General features: G+C 50.0%; 1 protein-coding gene across 3 annotated transcripts in view; it reads right to left on the reverse strand.

Annotated features, from left to right (window-relative positions):
- Positions 1-2,602: 2,602 nt before the first annotated feature.
- The window catches only part of BMP4 (bone morphogenetic protein 4), a 32,068-nt gene continuing 16,227 nt past the window's right edge, over positions 2,603-18,443 (reverse strand). The window contains exons 1-3 of one of the 3 annotated variants that reach the window (XM_080394414.1): positions 7,787-10,782; positions 6,935-7,311; positions 2,603-5,962 (exon numbers count right to left, since the gene is read on the reverse strand). In XM_080394414.1, the coding sequence (XP_080250540.1) occupies positions 5,121-5,962; positions 6,935-7,311; positions 7,787-7,815 (1,248 nt within the window). In that variant the 5' untranslated portion in view covers positions 7,816-10,782 and the 3' untranslated portion in view covers positions 2,603-5,120. Of the gene's footprint in view, positions 5,963-6,934; positions 7,312-7,782; positions 10,783-18,443 lie in introns of those variants that run through there. The other 2 variants (XM_080394415.1, XM_080394416.1) reach the window with 2 other exon arrangements.

Below are 18,443 nucleotides of genomic sequence, written 5' to 3' on the forward strand. Positions count from 1 at the left end.
AAAAAATAAATATAAAAATAATAAATATTTTTTAAAAAATAGCCCAAAGCTATTCTCATGTAAAATGCGGCATCAAGGCACAGGCAGGAAGCAGTGCATGAAAAATGCTGACAGTGTGAAAAACAGCACAGGGCTCCAAGTCGGGGCAGATTTTGGACAGACTCTGCAGAACCAAAGTCCCAGCACATGTTCATCTGCTGGGTGAAGTAAGTGACTCACAGCTGATCCAACAACCCAGCAGAGCCAGAGTTCCCCACTGCCTCATCCCTCCTTGGGCTTTGCTAAGGTGCAACCACTGGTTAATGAGTTTTTCCCTCTGCTGCTTGTGTCTAGGTGGATGGTCTATCAAATAAGGAAGCAAGTTTGAGGTGCTTGTTTAAGAAGCCAGGTGAAAATAACATATTAACAAAACCTACTTTACACTTCCAAACTTCAATGCAGGATCCATGAACAGAAGGAAATATCCATTGTCTGGGCCATTTCTGATACTCACTGTCACTATCATGCCTGCCTAGAGAACATGGACATTGTAGCCTCCTCTTTCATTGTATTATGCAAGAATTCACCACCGGTTCGACGGTTTGAGGTTAAGTGATGGATCTTCAGAAGGACAGACTTGAAATAAGAGAAGAGTTTTGTATCTAGAACACAGGACAGGGACTGAGGTGGTCAGACACCTCTTCTGGCTCTGCCCACTCTCCATAGCTGATTGTGTGTAAAGTGTCCAAGTCTCTTCATCTCTCTGTGCCCAAGATCATTATCTATAGGAAAGCAGTAATATATCCTCCTACCTGTGTAGGTCCTGTGATTTCAGACAGGGACTATGCTCAGTAGAGGACCTTCAGACCTGCTATCATGCTATGAAACCCCAGAATGAAGAGAACAGAACATCTGTCGACGCTAAGATTCAACAGTTTCAGCCATCAACATTAGGCTAGACTGCGCTAATTGTATTGTCATAGGGCGAGAAGCTTGCCAGAGGTGTCCAGGCACTGCACTCCAAACGACAAGGGCCTCCATCTTCCTTTGCTGGCTTCGTAGCAAAGCCTCTGTGTTTGTCCCAGAATAGCAATGTACAAACCTCGGTGCGTCTCTTCCAAACCAATCTGCATTTTTAGAAACTAATTTGCAAAGCCTCGGACCCTGTGGCTACAGGCAAAGCCTGGCTGTCTGAGCAGCCCTCCTCCCTCCTCAATTACGGCATCTCCAGGACAGCAGCTCTTCTCAAAACGATGCTGTAAGCTTTGACTTGGGGGTGAATTTTCACCTGGGAGAAGAAAGTCCTGCCAGAAGACTCTTGGGATCCTACAAGCCAAGAGAGGGGTTGGGGATAGGATCAGGGTAACCACAGGTCTCTGGGAGGAGCTCCTGACACACAGCAGAGCCTGGGACCCCCATTTTCCAGCACACCTTACCCCATGCCCTCACCAGTGCTCCAGCAATAATGTTACAGTGTAACAGCCAGTGGCCCACACCAGCAACCATGGTAAACATTTCAGTTGGAGCCACAAGAGGTTAGTAAACCCTGCTGAGATATTCTCCTTGTTTCCTATATCCATAAGTCACAACAGACTTCAGCATGACAATACTTTTTAAGGTATCAAAAGTCACAGCCTTCCTGCGGTAAGCACAAAGATGAAATCGCATCACAGTGAGCCTCAGAGCATCTACCATCCAACTCACGCTTCTCGGGGTGCTGGACCGTGGGCCACAGCTGCCAGGAGGGCACCTAGATGGTGGGGAGGTGGCTGCACACTCACCTTCAACCCGTTCTTTTTTTATTCACAGCTTGGACTGAATAAGAGAGGGATTAAACTGATATGCCTTATCTCAGACCTTTCAGGGATTTCTGTACCAGCCACCACAAATGAAGTGTTCGCTTGCTCTGAAATAAGCAACATTTGCAAATGATACGTTCCACAGTCAAAGGAATTACTGTACTTACAAAGCAGATATATTTGTCATACCTTTAAGCAAATCTTAGCACTGGCTACCTGAGCCTAAACCACCACTTCAGCTCTTTGCTGCATGAGCAAGGTAGTTTCTGGTACAGACAAGGCAGCAAGAAACAGAATCGGCACGTCCATGTCCACGGCAAGCAGTGCTCAGACAGACAGGACCGGTTATCACACTAATTCCAGGGCGCAGGATTAAACCGCATGACTGTTGCGACAAATGCACAAAACAATGGCCAGAAATGCTACATGGAATTCCTGGGTCTCTCCACACCAGCGTTTAACTCGCGGCTTCCCAGAAACAACCCCTCTCTCCCTTGCCAGGGCGGTGAAGAGAGCTCTGATAATCACCAGCAAAACCCAGAGCAAACTGAAGGGCTGGGAAAAAAACGCCACTGGTTATCAGCTGGAAACAAGAAAAGGGCCTGATTCTGGTTTCCCTGACGCTTTTTGTTGCATTTACCTATTTTTAAACAATTTATCAGATTGAGAACATTGCTAAATGCCTCTCTGATCTCAGGAGGCCATACAGCAGCCCGCCACCCACACAGGACAGAGGGATGTACGCACACGGGGAGGGAAACCCTTAGCCCCTGTACTCTGTTGTTAAATACAAAAGTTTAGATGTGCTGCACTGAGTAAATTGCTTAATGCATCCATGAATATTTTGTAATATAAATCACTTCTACTGTCAGCTGGTTTATATCCACAGTTTAGATTCTTAAAAAATTTACAAAATTGAAATACTCTTGTTTTTTTTGAAAAAAAGTTAGTTTTTTCCTACAGTTTCTGAGCAGAACACCCCATGTAGGACCTCACCAACCCACAGCCCAGCAGCAGGGCAGGAAAACCAAAGCAAAGGAAAATCTCCCAAAGGCCACGTACGCATCAGAACAACCTCTCCCCTCGCAGCACCCGTGGAAAAGCAAGTGCCTCTGCCTCCACGGGGCTGAAGCTTCGGTTTCGTCATTTAAACGCAATGCAAAAATAAGCACCAAAATAAACAGATCCATAAAGCAGCAGGAACGCAGCAAAGCGGCTGGAGACTTCTACAAACGAGAATGATCTAAATCCAAGAGGCGTTTGCGCACATGCTGCTTAGCTTTGCAACACCCTCACCGACAAACGGGGAAGCAAACTTGGGAGAAGCCCCTTTCTTTTAACTTTTTTTCTTTTAGAAAGGGAAAGAAAAAAAAAAAAAAAAAAAAAAAGCACCGTGATTTTTTTCCAGGCACCCTCTCCCACAGTGGCTACCCCATGGCCCCCGAGAGCCAGGGATGCCGTGGGGCCCGGAGACCTCCTTTCGCCACAGCCGGGGTTATCGGTGGCGGGGCAGATCGGCAGAGATGTGTGTAATTGCCCTGTCAGGCAGCTGAAAGGCGCTCGCCTTTAGCTGATGCCACTTCAAAATGAAATTCTTTCTTTGGCATGGCTATGTCTGATATGCAGGCATCAAAGGGGAGGCAGCAGGTCGCCGATGCCCCGGGCCACACATTTCCCTTCTAAAGGCAGGAATGAGAGTGTCAGCTCAGGGCCGAGGGGCCCCGGAGACACGGCAGCAATAACCCCAGCCCCCTACACGCACGCCGGGGCTCCCCAGCAATGGAGTGATCCCCCTCAAAAGTTTTCCACGACCCTGTTATAGGCCCTGTGCATCCCTGCGAGCACCCACAGAGAGCCTTGGGTCACTGGGTCCCCGTGGCAAGCACCCATCGCTGCCTTGTGGGGTGCCGGGAGGCTGCGGGGACCCCGCAGCACCCAGCCAGGCAGGCACAGAGCCACCCGATGGCTCTCCAGCAGCGGAGGGGACACCGTGGCCTGTTCCCATACACCCGTACCTGGTGGGATGGAGGGGTGGAAAAGCCTCGCTAGCACAACATAGGCTGAGGGCTGCTTTTTTTTTGTTTGTTTGTTTCAGGGAGAAACACAGGGCCATGCTTGCCTCCCCCCACAGCTCCCTTCTCTCTCCACCTGCACTCCTTAAGGAGCTAAGGCTTTTAGCGAGCTTTCCACTCCAGTTTTTACTGGTTTTAACTAAGCTACCCCTTTTGGAGGGTTGGAAAGCTTCAACCATTAAAGGAAAGAAAAAAAGGGGAAAAAAAAGCACCATGCAGCCTCGCCCTGCTCCCTTCCCTTCCCACTCCCGTGATCGCTGAGGGCAGGAGCCCCTCACACACACCCCACCGTGCTGCCCAGCCTAGGGCACAGCTCCCTATTTTCCAAGCCAAACACAGCCCATCCGATGTGTTTGAGCTGGGGGTTTCAGGTCCTAGACACCTCCAACTGTACCTGCTCAGCTCTGATCACCTTCCTGCTCGGAAGCAATTTGGAAAGGACACAGCACAGGTAGCTATTAGCTAACACATATTTAACTGCTCCAGATATCTTTTTTTTTTTTTTTTTTGGCATTGTAATGGGGCGATTTGATCTTCAAAGGACCCGTGCAAACCTTTGAAGCTTCCCAAAGAAGCCAATCTCCAGTGGGGAGGGGAGGATGGGGAGGGGGGGGGGAAATGTTAATAGTTTTAAAACCTGGGCAATCCTGAAGATGGAGGAAGGGTATGAAACCCAGTGGGTTTTAGCATAAAGCCCTCAGGTAAATCTTCACCTTCTTTTCAAATGCATGTTTGGTGGGTTGCTTTGCAAAGACTTGGGCCAGGTTAGCAAGGTCGGCTCTATTCCCAGCAGCCAGGAGCAGCAGCTCTTAATCTCCAGGGACCCTCATCTCCCATGTGGTGCAGCCCCAGCACAGGGGGATCCGCGGTACCTTGGCAAGAAATAGAAAGACTAAAATTTGCAAAGCCTTTAAGGGGTAAAAGAGGAGGGTGGGGGGAAGCGGGGGCAAGGGGAAGAAGATGAGAAGGAGAGAAGATACATTCCCTGCTGCACACCCAGCCAGCACAGCCTCAGCAGCACCCTGAGAGGCGAGACACAAAATGCGTTTACCTTTAAAATAATGACTCATTTTATTTTTTCTTTTAATATGTAGTTATAAATATATTTTGTCAAAATATATGATCATTATTGTCAAAAACATTTGCACATAAAGTCATAAATAAGGTCAAGGTGAACGTTTAGTTTAGAGAAGAGTCCAGCTATAGCAAGCAGTTCTGGGGTGGGACGGAAGGGAGAGAGAAGGGGAGGAGAGGGCGGCGGGGAAGGGGGTCAGCGGCACCCGCACCCCTCCACCACCATCTCCTGGTAGTTTTTCAGGACCACCTTGTCATACTCATCCAGGTAGAGCATGGAGATGGCGCTCAGCTCCGTGGGCACACAGCAGGCCTTGGGGATGCTGGAGTTCACGGAGTTCACCAGCGTCTGCACGATGGCATGGTTCGTGGAGTTGAGGTGGTCAGCCAGAGGGAAAGGGCAGTCCCCGTGGCAGTAAAACGCCTGATACCCCGGGGGTGCCACGATCCAGTCGTTCCAGCCCACATCGCTGAAATCCACATAGAGGGCATGGCGGCGGCAGTTTTTTTTGTTCTTGCGGGAACGCTGGTGCTTGGGGCTCCGGCGGGCTCTGCGGGTCAGCGCGTGGCCTCGCCCGTCATGCCCAAAAGTGACCAGGAGCGGCCTGAGCTGAGCCCAGTCCCCACGCCCTTGAGGTAAAGATCGGCTAATCCTGACGTGTTTGCCCTGATGAGTCTGTGCATGGTGGAGGTGGGTCACCTCGATCACCAGCCCATGGTTCGGTTGCTTGTCCTTGGTCCACCGGATCACAGCTGGGCTCACATCAAAGGTCTCCCAGCGTGTCACGTTGTGGTGCACCAGACGTGTGTCCAACAGGCGCGTAATGGCCTGAGCGCGCTCCGACAGCGGCTTCATCACTTCATAAATGTTTATCCGATGGAAGCCCCTCTCCCACGCCGCGCTCGGCTCCTCCACCTGCTCCCGGTACAGCCGCAGCTCCGCCGAGGAGATCACCTCGTTTTCCGGCACGCTGCTGAGGTTAAAGACGAAGCGGATCCGGGGCGCCTCGCTGGGACCCGGGACAGTCTCCAGGTGCTCTGGAGGGGAGCAGGGCGGGGGGGAAAGCAGTACAAAGAGCAAACAAGAACACATCAGCCTCAGGGCAGCCAGCCACAGCCCCCGGCGCAGCCACAGCACCCACGCTTCACCTGCCTGGCAGCCACCGGCACCTCTCCGCTCCCCTGCGCATCCTTCCCAGCTGGACCCGGAGTGGGTCCTGCCCCAGTGCAGCTCCCTCACCCTCCGCATGCCTGTGCCTGGACTGTCACCCCTTCCCTGCTCGCCTCCCCTTTTGGGGAGGCGTTTCCCCTCTCGCTCCCCCTGCCCCCCCCAGTCTCTCCAAAATCATCTCCCCAGTGAGATGCGGCGCCACGGAGCACAGAGGTGCCTTGTTATGGGGCGCAGGGGGCAGGGGGAGAAAGAGAAGCAAATGCCAACGCAGTAATGATGCGGCTGGATTAATAATTCAGATTTACTTTGGAAAAGAAACATCCGCTAGGAAACATTTGGATCAGATTACAAGGGCCTATTGAATAAACCTTATAAACACACAGCTGTAAGTATTAAATTCGAGTAGGGGCTTTTTCGGATATTTTTTTTTTTCCTTAAGAGCAAAACCAGGCAGCAATCGCTTTGATAGTTCAAAAGAAACCAGGGGCGAGATCCCGCCCTCACTTTACTCCCGCATCTGATCCAGAGCCATTAAATCCACACGAGCCCAGGGAGTGACCCCGAGCCAGAGGCACCGAAGGAAACTCGCTGTTGTCAACAGAAGGGAAAGCACCTCAAAATGTGGTCAAGCTCGGGTTAAGCACAGGATGCTGGAAAAAACAGAGAGCAGCGCCTGTCACCCACACGCAGTGGGCTTGGGGGGTGGGGGGGCGGGCAGTTTTCCTCCCATAAATTTTGGGCCGGGCACATCCTGCTTCTAAATGCATTTGTGAGCTTCCAAACGCAAGGAAATCCCGCTCGCTACCAGGGCTGGGAATTTACCTCCTCCCATCACTGACCTTCATGGTGGAAACTCCTCACGGTGTTTGCCCGGCTGGTCGATCGCTCAGGGTACTGCAGGCTAATCTCCTGGAGGCTTTCCTCCTCTTCTCCAGACTGGAGCCGATAGAGATCCAGCATGTAACTAGGAATGACGGCTGACTTGCTGGGCTGAGGCCGCCTTCGCAGCCCAAACATCTGCAGCAGAGTTGTTTCGAAACCCCGCAAGAGTTCATGGCTTTGGGCAGAGCGGCGTCCGGATCCGGCTTGTCCCTGCAGCTCCGCGACCTTCTTCCTGCCGGGCTCGGGTATCAGGCTAGCATGGTTAGTACCTCCTAGCAGGACTTGGCATAGTAGGATGACCATCAGCATTCGGTTACCAGGAATCATGGTGTCTCTGGAGTGTAAAAAACGCGACAACCAACAAGGAAAGTCAGGGTGAGAAGCAACCCCCCCTCCTCCGAGTAAACATAAAAATAAGAATAATAAGAATAATAATAAATGGCAGAGCGACATCAGAAGGAGCCCCGAGCGGCAGCGGGCGCGCCCCGGCGGGCAGGGACTAGCCCGGCAGCCCCCACGGGCCGGCGGCTCCCCGGCGCATCCCGGCCCCGCTCGCCCCGCCGGACCGGACCCGACCCAGCCGAGCCGGGCCGAAGCGGCGGCGGGGCCCCGGCGCCCGGCGGGGAAGGGGAAGGGGAGTCCGGCTCGGCGGGCGGAGGAGCCGCGGGTTCGCGTCCTGCCGCCGGACCCCGGGAGGGGAGGAACGGGGCCAGGAACAAAATAAAGTTGAAAAAACTAAAGCCGAGACCCGTACGGGAAACTAAAAGTAAAGAGCGAAGCCGAGGAAGAAGAGGGCTGTACTCACTGACAGCAAGCAAGGCATATCAGCACAGTCCATGATTCTGGAGAGCCAGCCCGGACCCAGCGCGCCGAAAGCCTCGGGGCAGCGGCTGCCGAGCGCCTCCCGCGATCGCCGCCCGGGCGCAGTGCGGCCGCCGCCGCCGCCGGCCCCGGTTTTCTCCCGGCCCCGCAGTCACGTGGAGCCGCGCACCCCGCCAGCCCGGCCCGGCCCGGCCCGCCGCCCCCGGCCCGCCCCTGCCCGGCCCGGCCCGGCCCCGCGGGGGACGGCCCGGCCCGCCCCGCCGCCCGCGCCAGCTCCGGCCCGCGGCGCCCGCCGCCCCGGGGAGCGGTGGGGGGCGGCCGGCGGAGGGGCTGCGCCCGGGGGCCGGCACCCCGCCGGTGTGGGGGCCGAGGCGCGGCGGGGCGGCGGGCGGGGGCGAGCGCGGTCCCTGGGGGGGGCCCGACCCCCCTCCCCGCTCAGGTGCATCCCCGGGGGCCGGCACAGCCCACGGTGCGGGTCCCCCCCGCCCCTCGCTCCCAACGCCGGCCGGGGACCCGCGGCGTGGGTGCCCCCGGGGCGGCCGTGCCCCAAGCCGAGCGGGCCGGGCCGGGCAGCAGCGCGGGGTCGGGGGACCCGGCCAGAGGCCGGCTGGGGAAGGGAGGCTCGGGAGGGGGAGCTGGGGGAGCGCCTCTCCCCCGACGAGAGGGGAGGGAGCGCAGGGAATGAGAAGCAGCTGCCCGGGGAGAGGGACGGCGGCGGAGACCCGGGTCCTCCCCTGCTCACACCCCCCGCCCGCCGGGCCCCGGGGGACGCGCAGCCGCGGACCCCTGGGCGCTCCCGGGGGCTGGGAGCCCGTCGGCAGGCCCGCGGTCACCCCTGCGCCCTCCCCCGAATTCCCACCCGCCCTCCGGACCCGCTCAGCGTCCTCCCAGCTTCCCTCCGCGGCTGCCAGAGCCCCGCTCCCCGCCGGCCCGGCTTCCCGGACCCCACCGCCAGGCGCCTTCCCCAGCCGGCACGGCCACAGCTGGCTGCCCCAGGGGGGAACAAGCTGGGGGCTCCTGGAGGAGGGCTGCTCCCTGCCCCACAGTCCAACCCCAGCTTGGCCCTGGCCCGGCTTTGGGGCTGGGACCAAGAGCCAGGCTTCCCGAGGCTTGAGGCTGCTCCCGGGGGGGCTTTGGGGTCAGACTGGTCTGTCGCTAGCTCACATCAACTAGACGCGCTGGGGGTGATGTGCGAACAAGGTGTGGAGAAGGCAGCTCCTGGGAAAGACCCCCTAACGAAGAGAAGAGCGATGGATGCCACAGGGTAGACTGAGCGACCCCAAAATAAATGAAGAGACTCGACCCGGGCATTAAAATATTGTCCCTTTGCCCTGCCAGGGTATCCCTTTGTGTTGGGCAAACTGGCATCCATGGAGAGAAAAGTTAATTTGGGAGACCAAAAGACGTGGTCATGGAGTGGCCGTGTGAGCTTCTGAAGATGCAGTCGTGGAGTGGCCGTGTGAGCTCCTAAGTTCATCAATTAACCACCAACAAAAGCCAGCACAGAAACGGTGACTGCAGACCGGCACATTCCCACAAACCACCAGGCCACCATGCCCCAGCGTCCAGCGAGCCTGCGGCACCACAGTGGCTTCCTTACAGCACTGCCCCCAAAGTCACACACAAGCAGATACCACCTCTTTTAATATTGCACTTTTTTTTTTTTTTTTTTTTCAGCTCAGACCTGACCCATGCATTAGAAAATCCCGGGGATGTCACTGAAAGGACACGCACAGATAAAAGGCAGTGCTGACACTGTAATATCTCTGAGTTATTCCTATACCACTCTGAGTTTAAAAGAAACATCTGTTAGCAAGGTATTTGGACTATGAATCCATCAAAATTTGTGAAATATTGCTATCGCCATTTCAAATGTATCACACTGTGTGTTATTCTTAACAAGGAAAAACAATTTTTAGAGTAGCTGCTGTGCAACTTTTTTAAGTTAAATAACATTTTCATTGAAAATACTCCAGTGTATAAACAAAGTTTACGCAAGGGCCTGTATAGCACTGCTCTTAAAACAGACCTCTGGATTTGGAAAAGCAACTCGCTCCCTCTTTGTGGGAGCAGCAGCAATACGTTTCACTCTTTGTCTAAAGGTCTCACTTGGATTTTGCTAGGATCGGCGAGAGGTCGTGTTTGAAATGTTTGTCACTGAGGAATTCGGTCCCACGGCATCCAGCGCCTGCTCTCGTGAGCCATTCCCGTTAAACCCAGATCCAAAAAGTTGCTTATGTAATGCTGGTTAACCATGCCTCTGTGCAAGGAGGTGGCCAGCTGGGGACAGAAAGCCAGCGGAGAGCACTGTGGTTTAGGCTCTTGTAGGAGGCCATAGTGTATTTGAGTAGCTTATTGGTTACTAAGAAGTGTTAGTCATGGGGAAAGCTGTAGTATTTATTCCGTAAAATGTAAATACATAAACCAAACCACCAAGGAATAACCATGGATGGAAATAGTGTAGCATTTACTGAGGGAGCTGAAATGCATTTCTACAGAAGCTGTGCTTCCTCAGGCCCATGGAGAGTAATTCACCTTGAACGTAGCTTCTGCTCAAGCCCATGGAGTTACACATAGGCTGAATTCGGTCCAGGCACACTAAACAACCGAGCGTGTTATATATTCCAACCAAAAAAGTGAATGCCAAAATGGAGCTAAAAATACAAATGTGGAAGGTTTGAAAAGCAAACACTGCTTAGTTCAGCACTAGATACAACATCGTGCATTTTAAAGATCCAGCACATGAAAAACAGAGAACATTATGTCTATGCTCGGCACAAGACCCACCTCCCCCTGCATCACATCTCGCATGGGTGAGGGGGGGATTGGTGCGGTCCTTGCCTGTGATCCATTCCCAGCTGTATTTGGGGCTCTGCTGCCAGCTTTTTTTCTGCCCTGACTTCTATGAAAAACCTCCTGGAAATCTCTGCACCTGGACAGCAAGATCGTTGACCTCCTCTGGAAGTAAGCACCAGGTCACTGGGGATGTCACCCTGCAAAGAATGGCCAGGCAGAGAGGAGATTCATGGATGTACAGACCTTGGCTGTGACAGAAGACTTGCTTTGTTGGTGGCAGCAAGAAGCCCAGGAGCTGGCAGGTCTCCTAGGGTCCGAGTACTCCGCTCTGCTTGCAGAGGTCGCTAGCAGAGAGGCAATTATTTGCTCTCTTTTATTTCAACCCAGTAATCGTGGATTTGCCCAGATGTGTTCCTGATAAAGTCCCAGCCACTAACATTTGACCCATCTCCAGGTTTCGTGTGCTCAGGCCCTACCAGCAAGCACTGCAGGTCAACGTTCAGCACCTCTAGAAATTAGGCCAGCTCTGTTTACAAGGCAAACTTTTCCCCTAATGGCAGCGTTGCAGGAGATGCCTCTGGACTTGGGCAGAGAGGGACCTTCCCAAACCAGTTCTTGCACCCTATGTTATTTTTAGAGCAGCTGCACCTTTTGGGCTCCAAAGTTTGCAAACAACCTGCCTTGGGAAAAAAACTCGTCTCACCAGATTTGTGCTTGAGCAGAAACAAGTCTAAAACCATAAATAAATAAATAAAGTCATATGTCAGAGTCGTTTTAATGACATGAATTACAGGAGGAGATGCCCATAAGTGTGCTAAGATCAATTCCCTCCTACCCCTTCCTTTCAACTGCCTAAGCTTGTCAATTAAAACAAAGGGAACTGAACAAACAACTCCAAGGGATTACATTTTTCCAAAGTAGCTCTTCACTAAAGAGCCGGACTGCAACCGGTCAAAACAAGTGCTGCTGCTTGAATGGTGAAAGGAGCGTTTTTAACAACTACCCGGAGATTTTCATGATTCCTCTGAACACTTCAGAGCTGGCCTGTTCTACCAGAATTTTCTACCTTCTCTTGAATAAAGAAATTCATACTCCTCCTGAAACATAGGATGGGGCCCAGCTTGGACTTCATTTCTGCTTTGCATTAAAGTGTCTCTGCTGAGGTGTCAGGGCCACGTCTAGAATCACTCCTGAGCTAAGAGGAGAATCAGGTTCAGGATTGCTGTCTTATTCCAAACAGGTTTTTTTTACAAATACATACAAAACCACTGTGTGCGCACATTAATAAATGCGGTTATAAAAAGGTAGTCTTTGGCCATCAGGTATGCAGCAGTTGAAACAATAGGATCATCTGCTTTTTTCTATTTTTTAGTTTTTAAGGATATTTTTTATTGTTTTGCAAGTGCTATTAAAAGGTTGACTGGCCCACACCAGGAGAATCTTTAGTTGCTTTTACTTGAGTCGTTCACTTTGTCACTTTTCAAAGATCCCCAAGACTTTTCAAAGATTTCTTTTCTTTCAAAGATCCCCCAGATCCCCTGAAAGATCCCCCAAGAGCAAGCCAGGAATGTCACCCCTTTCTTTCCATATGTACATTGTCCGTCTTCTGCTGTTCTCTGCTGCTGTGTTCTCTGTGCAAGTTCTCTGCTGCTAAATATTGTTCCTTAAGAGATGTCTACGCAGTGCATCAAAATTAGGAGGTCTGGGTCTTAGGGAAGTGCTTCAGCAACACAACTCATAAAATAAAGGTAGAACCCTTTTAATGGTCTGTTATTAAAATTCTCCTGAACTGTGTTAGAAACACCTCTCTAAGCCATCTGTTGTAAAATCATCTACACATCGATTGGTTTCCTTGATCAATGTTACAAGAAGAATACGCACTGATCTTATGCAGCTTCTGGAAAGATGTTGCCTTTAGCACGCATTTGCTTTTGCACCATATTACCCCCCACTCAATCAAATCCTCAGCCCTGAGAAGCAAGAAGGAGCTCCAGAAGATGAAGAATGCATTCCTCCTGCTCTGAAATTGTAGCTGGTACTAATAAAGACCATCATTTTTCCAACAAACACCATGCAGCCATATGGCTATCTAAGATAAGCACATTCAGTTTGGATCTGTTGAGTCATGGATACTTTTTGAGAATACCACAAGCACTGGCAGCTCCCTTACCGTACATACCACTTCAGTCTGTCTCCGGCACTGATATGCGGCTTTGTCTGAGTTCAGCTGTGATCCTGATATTTCAAATGCTTTGCTCTTCCTCTCTTGTCTAGCAACACTGCCAAAATCTACCATTCCACACAGCCATATAGCACCTCTGGGGTGCCAACGTTTGTCCTTTAACTGCATCTTGAGATCTGCTAGCATCACGAGCTTTAATGATTTCAAACACTAGCACAAGGTGTAAATAAGCAGGGCAGGAGAAGTGCTACAAAAATAGTTCACGTCAGCTCTATTTGATTTTTAGCAATAGCAAAAGAACTTTACTGGTAGGCATTATCACATGTGGTGGGAAATGTCAGCACATCGATGAATTTCGAGTTTCTTAATGTGAACATCCTCACCTGAAAGCAGAGATGAAGGGTCCTGCTAGGGATTCCCTGTCGGGAAGCACAGACATGCCCTGTGGCCTCCATCACCAGCAATAATAACCTCCATCACTGGTGGGGCTCATTTGTACCAGTTGCCCGGTGACAAAGTGAATGCTCACAAATAATCATCAGACCAAGGATCATTCTTAGAAAGTTCTCACTTGAATAACCTTGCACCACGAATGTGTTTGAACAGAGCACAGGCCTCCCACAGACACAGGACAAGAAAAAGATGGTTTCTGAGGGAAAGGCTCCTTCTCCACACATACACAGAGGAGGCTGCAGGTTGCATGGGCTTGCAGGTATTCCCTGTCAAGCTACTCTCCTACTTCTGACTCAGTGTCATATGTACTTTTATAAACATGTATGTGCATGTAGATGTGTGTACACAGAGACACACACGTATTCATTACATTCAGCTAAAACATACTAAGAGCAGCAAGGTGCTAACCAAGGCAGGACCTCGACGAAACAATCCATGTTAGCGCAGTGGCTTTGTCCAGACAACCCAGTTCACCGCAAAAACACCTACAGGTTTAATCCTTATGAAAGGGGTAATGCCATGTGCAGTAGAAGGAAGGAGCTAAAAGAGCCTGCAGTCCTTCCTGACAAACCTTTTGGCAGGACCTACTTCACCACAGTGCAGCCAGGCTCTCTGTTTTATTATTGATAAAGCAAGCTAACGGGTGAGGTGTTGGCTGAGTTTACTTTCAAGGTAGAGACCTTCTTACTTACTGTTACCTGCTCTGCTCCATTCTAGGGCAACAAAAATTGCTTGTAAGCAGAGTCAACGCCCACCTCCTCTCCCACACAGCTACTACCTAAAAGCACCTGAGCAGAGACACAGTTTGTGTCAACAGCAGTGAAATCTGATTTCATTTTTGGCTGTTTTATACATAAGCAATTACCTGTTTTCCCCCTTCACTGCTTCTATCATGCACAGACACTGACTCAGCGCCTAAAGAAAGCCTTTAGCTACCTGGGAAGTTCAAAGGCGATAGATTTGGTGGAGTACTACATGTACAGGGATGCCTAAAGGAAGGTTGGCCTAATGATGAAGGAGTTGATTTGGACTTCAGAAGGTCAGCTTTGTGCTTCTGTGACACTGGCTGAATCACCAGGAACCTACCTGATCTAAGTGGCTAAGTATATGCTTAACAGTGAGGAGTAATTAAAAAAAAATGGGGAAAGGAGGCAATTAGAATTAAAGGCATGTCAGAGCCTTCATTCTGGAAGAACAAGAGCATTTTGCACCCTTCTCAGAAATAAAGTAAAAATAAACATTAGTTCTAAACAGGTCCTCAAACTGCAACCCAGCAAACAAAAGGCTTTCAAACCATTTCGGTGGGGTTCCAGCCCCTGGGGACATATCGGAGGAGTAACACCACACAGAGACTCTGTAGGATCTCCAATTTGCAGCACAAGAAACGAAAGCTGGGCTGCCCCATGCATGGTGGAGAGACACCCAGTGATTCACGCCTCATCTACAGCAGAAAGACCTGCGCTGACTCTCCCTCCTGTCACACTCACTTCAGAAGAAGAGCAAAAGGGAATCCTTGCAGTGGCACACTGCAAAAACTACAGAAGCAAAATCTCCTCCATAAGGAAGAAGTGAAACTGAATATGCCTGGAAACTAGGAATTAAACACATTGTATTCAGAGGTGGGTTTCCAGCATTTTCCAGAAATAGTCGTCAGGGCTTTAGATTACTGGCTGGCAGCCACATGGCCCGTGAACTGAAGGGAGGCCAATTTCTTGACCTGCAGGCTTCAATGCAAAGACAGTCTGTACTCTCTGATACCTTATCCAAACGATGTGGGCAAACCAGCGTTGTACGTGTGTACCGTGCGTGTCTGATCCCACAGGCAAACTAGGCTTTCTATTAAAGGCCGTTTGCAGGATCTACTTATTTTATTTTTGAAAATATTAGTCACCAAACAGTTTACAGAGGAATAAAACTGAGGAACTGGCTCATAAAAGAGGAATATCTAAAAATCAGTTTGAAGAAGAAAAAAAAATGAAATGTCAAAAAGGGAGCTAGTCTGAAGTCATCTTCTGTCTCACTCTCTCTTAGGTATGAAGGGACCTTAGAAGTGAGGGACTTCTCACCCACACAGAGGTCCACCTGGGCAGAAGGGCTTACAGAGCCAGCCCCCAGAGGATAAGCAGGAAGATAGAACAGGAGAGAAAACTGATATGGGAAAGAATTGAAAACCAAGAAGGCAAATTCAGTCTGGGCAAAGGGCCAAGGCAAGGCCAAGTGCAATTCTAGAAAACGGGACCAAAGCCAAAGGCACCAAGGTGTCACGACAGGCTAGCACTGGTCTGCAAAGACAACCCAGAATGACGCAACTGGCAGGTGCACAGCATCACCCAGACATGACAAGAAATAGGCTTCAAACTAGATTTTTGAACAAAAGGCTCAGGATGAAGGGTGTGAACCAGCAGTTTCTACTTGTACAGGATCTGGGGTTAGTGTAACACTGGTGTCTCCCAGTACCAGCCTCCTTGGGCACACTGGTGTTCCACTTTGAGTCACGGAAAGCAGGACAAAGTTGCAGCAGTTTCCTGAGGACCTCTTTGTTCCCCTGGTTGCACCGTGAATTGCTGCTTGTTCCATCTCTGTCCTGCTGATTCTGCTGCCTTTTCCCACCCTCTGTACACATACCTGATAAGGCAACAAGACTCAGAATCAGGTATGCAAATGCTACCACACCCCAATTCCAAGAAATATTGCAAAGAGCAAATGTGCAATGTCATTTGTAAAAGCTGCATCAGCTTATAAACATTCCTCACAAAGACCCAGCACTGAGCTGCCAAAAACACGGTCATCTGTCCTGCCTCCAGAGGCCCTCAGCAAGTCACTGCATCTCCAGTCACTCTTTCCCCACATGACAGTTACGTGCAGAGGCAAAGTGGGGCAGCAGCTCCTTCACTTCAGACCAGGCTGAGCACAGCAAGGACAGAGGGGTTAGCGCTTAAGGGGATGAGTATGTAATGGATTAAGACAGGTTTGAAGAGGGGAGAACAAACTGAGAAGGCCAAAGAGGCCTTAGAGTCAATGAGTATTGACTTGAGTCAGGGATGGTAGAGACAAACTCCAGATTCAAAGCACAAAATAACAACCACCCAAGGTGAGCCTGACAGAATCTCTCTCAGTGTCTCTCAGAGACAGAATCTCTATCATGGTGCCATGAGGATAGCTTGGACTTGCAAAGCTGTCATGTGGTTCCTTTCGCTCTCTTGGGACCACTGGCAGCCACCAGCACAGTCACCATTCCCTTTTCAGAGGTTCCCCAGCTGGCAAGCCATCAAGAGCCTAAGATGAGACCACCACAGAGGAGATGCCTTGAAATGGATGGCACAACTGGATCACTGCCATCATGTTTTTGGCTAGGTAGAGGTACTTGAAGTAGGTGCCTGAATGTATTTACAGAGAATGGCTACGACTTGGGGGCTAAGCGATAGTCATCAGAGAGTTGGAGACCTAACTGGTGTACCTGTGTCTGCAGGGGGTGCACAGCTCTGCTTTCTCAGAGGTAGCACCCAATCCACTGTCAACCCTTTTCAGGATACAGAGAATTTATCTCAGCTAGCATCATCTGTTCCCTGCCCACACAGGATCACCCTTGCCCTCCTGGGCAAAAATTCCTTTCATTCAAACCAGCAAAACTCGAAGTCCAGTCTGGAAAAAAACCCAAACCAACCCAAACCCAAACCAAGCCAAAAAACACAGCAAGTGGACAAAAGGCACTTTTAAAATAAAGAATAAAAGGCTGTGCTCAGTTCTGTTGCTTGATGCATGGAAATGCTGTGTTCAGACTTTTCAAACTCTTCCCAGCAACAGAGCTCCCAAAGCACCTTGTCTCTACAGAGCAGGCAGCTCCATGTCGCCCATGGCAGAGGGCACACACAGTGATCTGACTCGCGTTACTAAGAAGGATCAGATGATAGGTGAAGATCCATGATGCTGAGCAGCAGGCGCAGCTGGTCAGCAGCTCACAGGTCAAAGTCTTTTCCTCTGTCTGAAAATCCTCCTGCACCTTTCTTTTCCAAAGTAAGCAGAGGCCCTTCATTCTCCAAAGACTTTTGCTGCTACCAAGCTTTATGTACTTACACATCTCTGAATGAGCAAGATGTTTTAGCACAAGGGAATTGGAACAGTATGTTTCAGCTCACATAATTTTTTTATATTCAATTATTTTGTAAAACTGTTCGTTTTACTGCCCATGATAGGTGAATAGTAAATCCTGCCAAAAAAACCCTGCCCTACATCTCTGGGTCTTAGGAAATGTAGATTTGTCACCCTTCACTCTCTTTGTATGTTGTTAGATTTTCTCCCTGTAATTTTATGCTGCTTGGATCTAAGTGGTCCCAGGAAAGGGGAATTGGCTTCCTCTGCAAAAAGCCTGGTGTTTATTTGCCATTTAGCTCACCTGACTTGTTTAAAGTGTTATCAGAATGCATCCACCTACTTTCTTTTCTTCATTTTCACTTGATATCCAAGATTTGCTTGAACTGAGAATGTCTAAAGCCTCAGGCATGATCCTGGGTGTTCTCAAGACTTAAATGCTACTGCTTAAAGAGTTAAAGATCTAGATGGCTGCACTAAGAGGATGATAAACTAATCACTCAGTCACTGCTTGTGAGCCTGGTGTCATTTACTGAAACATGGAATGCATTTAACAATGTAAAAGAAACTCCATGCAGTGCAAAAGCCAAAGATGATTGTTAGATTGTCAAGGTTTACTTTGGAGAAAGTCCTCAGTCTAATTACCTACATTTAAGCAACAGAAGTATTTTCCACTGTTTAAGAAGTCAACATTTTCCTTTCAAGCCAATGGGGTTTTTTTTTAACTGATTCAGGACTGCAGATTCTGTTCAGAGGACTACAAAAATTTAAGACAGGGAGCTGGTTGAAGAAATAAATCTTCTAGGGAACAAGTAAGAAATGTTTCCTATAATCAGAATACAAGAAAAGTTATAAATAATAATTACAGTACTAGTACTGCACATTTACCTATTGATTTGTGTCTTCCAGCTCTGTGAAATGGCTTGAAAGAAAAGGACAGCTCTTGGCACTCAACAGAAATACATATTTAAAAGCCAGGCTGTTTTGGTGTTCTAGGAAGGAAGTGCTTCAAATAATTTTCCCTGCAATCTCTGAACCACGAAGTAAAAGAATTTGGTGAATATTGGCATTTTTTCTCTAGCCTTAAAATGAGATCTCAATTAAACACCAAGATTCCAAAAATG

The sequence above is a fragment of the Falco punctatus genome, assembly GCF_963210335.1.
Source record: "Falco punctatus genome assembly, chromosome: 7".
Classification (NCBI taxonomy): domain Eukaryota; kingdom Metazoa; phylum Chordata; class Aves; order Falconiformes; family Falconidae; genus Falco; species Falco punctatus.